Raw genomic sequence first — 1440 nt, 5'->3', positions numbered from 1 at the left:
ATTTACTGTTGTCCTTATAAAACAAGCTCAGTCACAATAGTGATATGTAAATCCTAGGAAGATCACCAGTTTGCTCTTCTTTTTTACTTTTGTATCAGACTAGGTTTAATACTTCTCAAAAATTAAAACAAAATTATTATTAAAACAAAAAATAAAATAATAATTAGGAAAAAAAAGGGCAAAGAGCAAGACTTGTGTCTCAGCAACCTGCAGCTCAGGTTTTCAGGCAATCCTACATCACCTTCCCGCATTGTGTCCCAGGTACAGCGGTGGCTCCGCTCCTCTCACCGGGCCCCACCGGGCTCTGACGAGGAAGAAATGTCGATGTTTTTGTTTGTAAAGGCCCTGAGCGTGCCGGGGCAGGCGCTCCCGCGGGCTCTACACGCGCTTGACGCCGTTGAGGAGCTCGGTGAGTTCGCTGATGTACTTGATGGTGTACTTCAGGGTCTGTATTTTGGTGAGGGGCTGGCCCCGCTGGCTGTAGACGGGGGGCAGGTAATTGCGCAGCGTGTGCAGCGCGTCGGCCAAGGTCCTCATGCGCAGCTTCTCCCGCTCGCTGGCCTTCCTCCTGCGCTGGGCCGACATCCGCACCTTGGTGCCCTTGGGCAGCCGGGCCTGCCCGGGGCTGGGCAGGAATGCCGGCGGGAATTCCACCAGGCCGTAGCCGGCCAGGCCGCTGCCGCCGCTGCCGTAGGGCGCCTCGGCCGCCGCCGGACACGGGGACGAGGAGTAGGACTCGAACGAGGGCGTCGGGGACAGGCTGTGCGGGGGAGAGACGGGGTGCAGCTCGAAAGGCCCGGCGTTGCTTTTCCAGTCCCAGGATGACAGACAGGCGGGGTGTTCCGAGCCCAAAGCATCTTCCATGTTTATCAATGTCTCGTGCAGTTTGTCCATGCTGGAGCAGCGCTCGGAGAAGCGATGCCCTCTGGCCACCAGCAAAGGCTGGAGCCGGCGGCTGCCGAGACCTTTTTATGATGGAGGGAGGAAAGTGACAGAGTGGGAACACGGGCTTGGTGCGAGGAGTTCAAAGGAGCGCCAGAAGTGCTAAGATAGAAAATGAACTCCTGATGTGCTAGTTTCTTCTCAGTGATAATTATCAACCTTCAGCTAAAAAGCCTTTAAGCTAACAGGCAGCAGCAAGAAAGGGAGAAAAAAAGATTATCTTCTTGCAACTAAACCGATTAGGGCTGCGCATCTACACTGAGCGTTGGGCTGGGGGGAAAAGTGGGAGAGAGCAAAAAGAAAATTAACCGTTTTACAAAACAATTTACAGATCCTGAATTTATTGGTCACTTACACAAACCTTAAAATTAAGCCATTGAACCCTGATTTCTGGGTAACTGAAGGTGATGGCACTATGGCAAGAGAAAATGTGAGCCCTGCTGACTGCTGCTGGGGCAGTCTCTTACCTGCATGATAATTGTGAAAGTCAAAGATGGT

The 1440-nt window shown here is 52.6% G+C and overlaps 1 protein-coding gene across 1 annotated transcript; it reads right to left on the bottom strand.

Moving 5' to 3' along the window:
* Positions 1 to 378: 378 nt before the first annotated feature.
* Positions 379 to 894, bottom strand: MSGN1 (mesogenin 1). The gene has a single exon (XM_014894912.1). It carries the CDS (start codon positions 892 to 894, stop codon positions 379 to 381), a length of 516 nt encoding a protein of 171 aa, XP_014750398.1.
* Between the last annotated feature and the right edge of the window lie 546 nt (positions 895 to 1440).

Source organism: Sturnus vulgaris, chromosome 3, assembly GCF_052056855.1.
Source record: "Sturnus vulgaris isolate bStuVul1 chromosome 3, bStuVul1.hap1, whole genome shotgun sequence".
In the NCBI taxonomy this organism is placed as follows: Eukaryota; Metazoa; Chordata; class Aves; order Passeriformes; family Sturnidae; genus Sturnus; species Sturnus vulgaris.
The sequence above is the reverse complement of the archived record's forward strand: the minus strand, read 5'-3'. Positions and strand labels throughout refer to the sequence as shown.

Bases quoted from the DNA above. Each gene is read 5' to 3' on its own strand.
- MSGN1 (XM_014894912.1), bottom strand. From the start codon at position 894: ATGGACAAACTGCACGAGACATTGATAAACATGGAAGATGCTTTGGGC.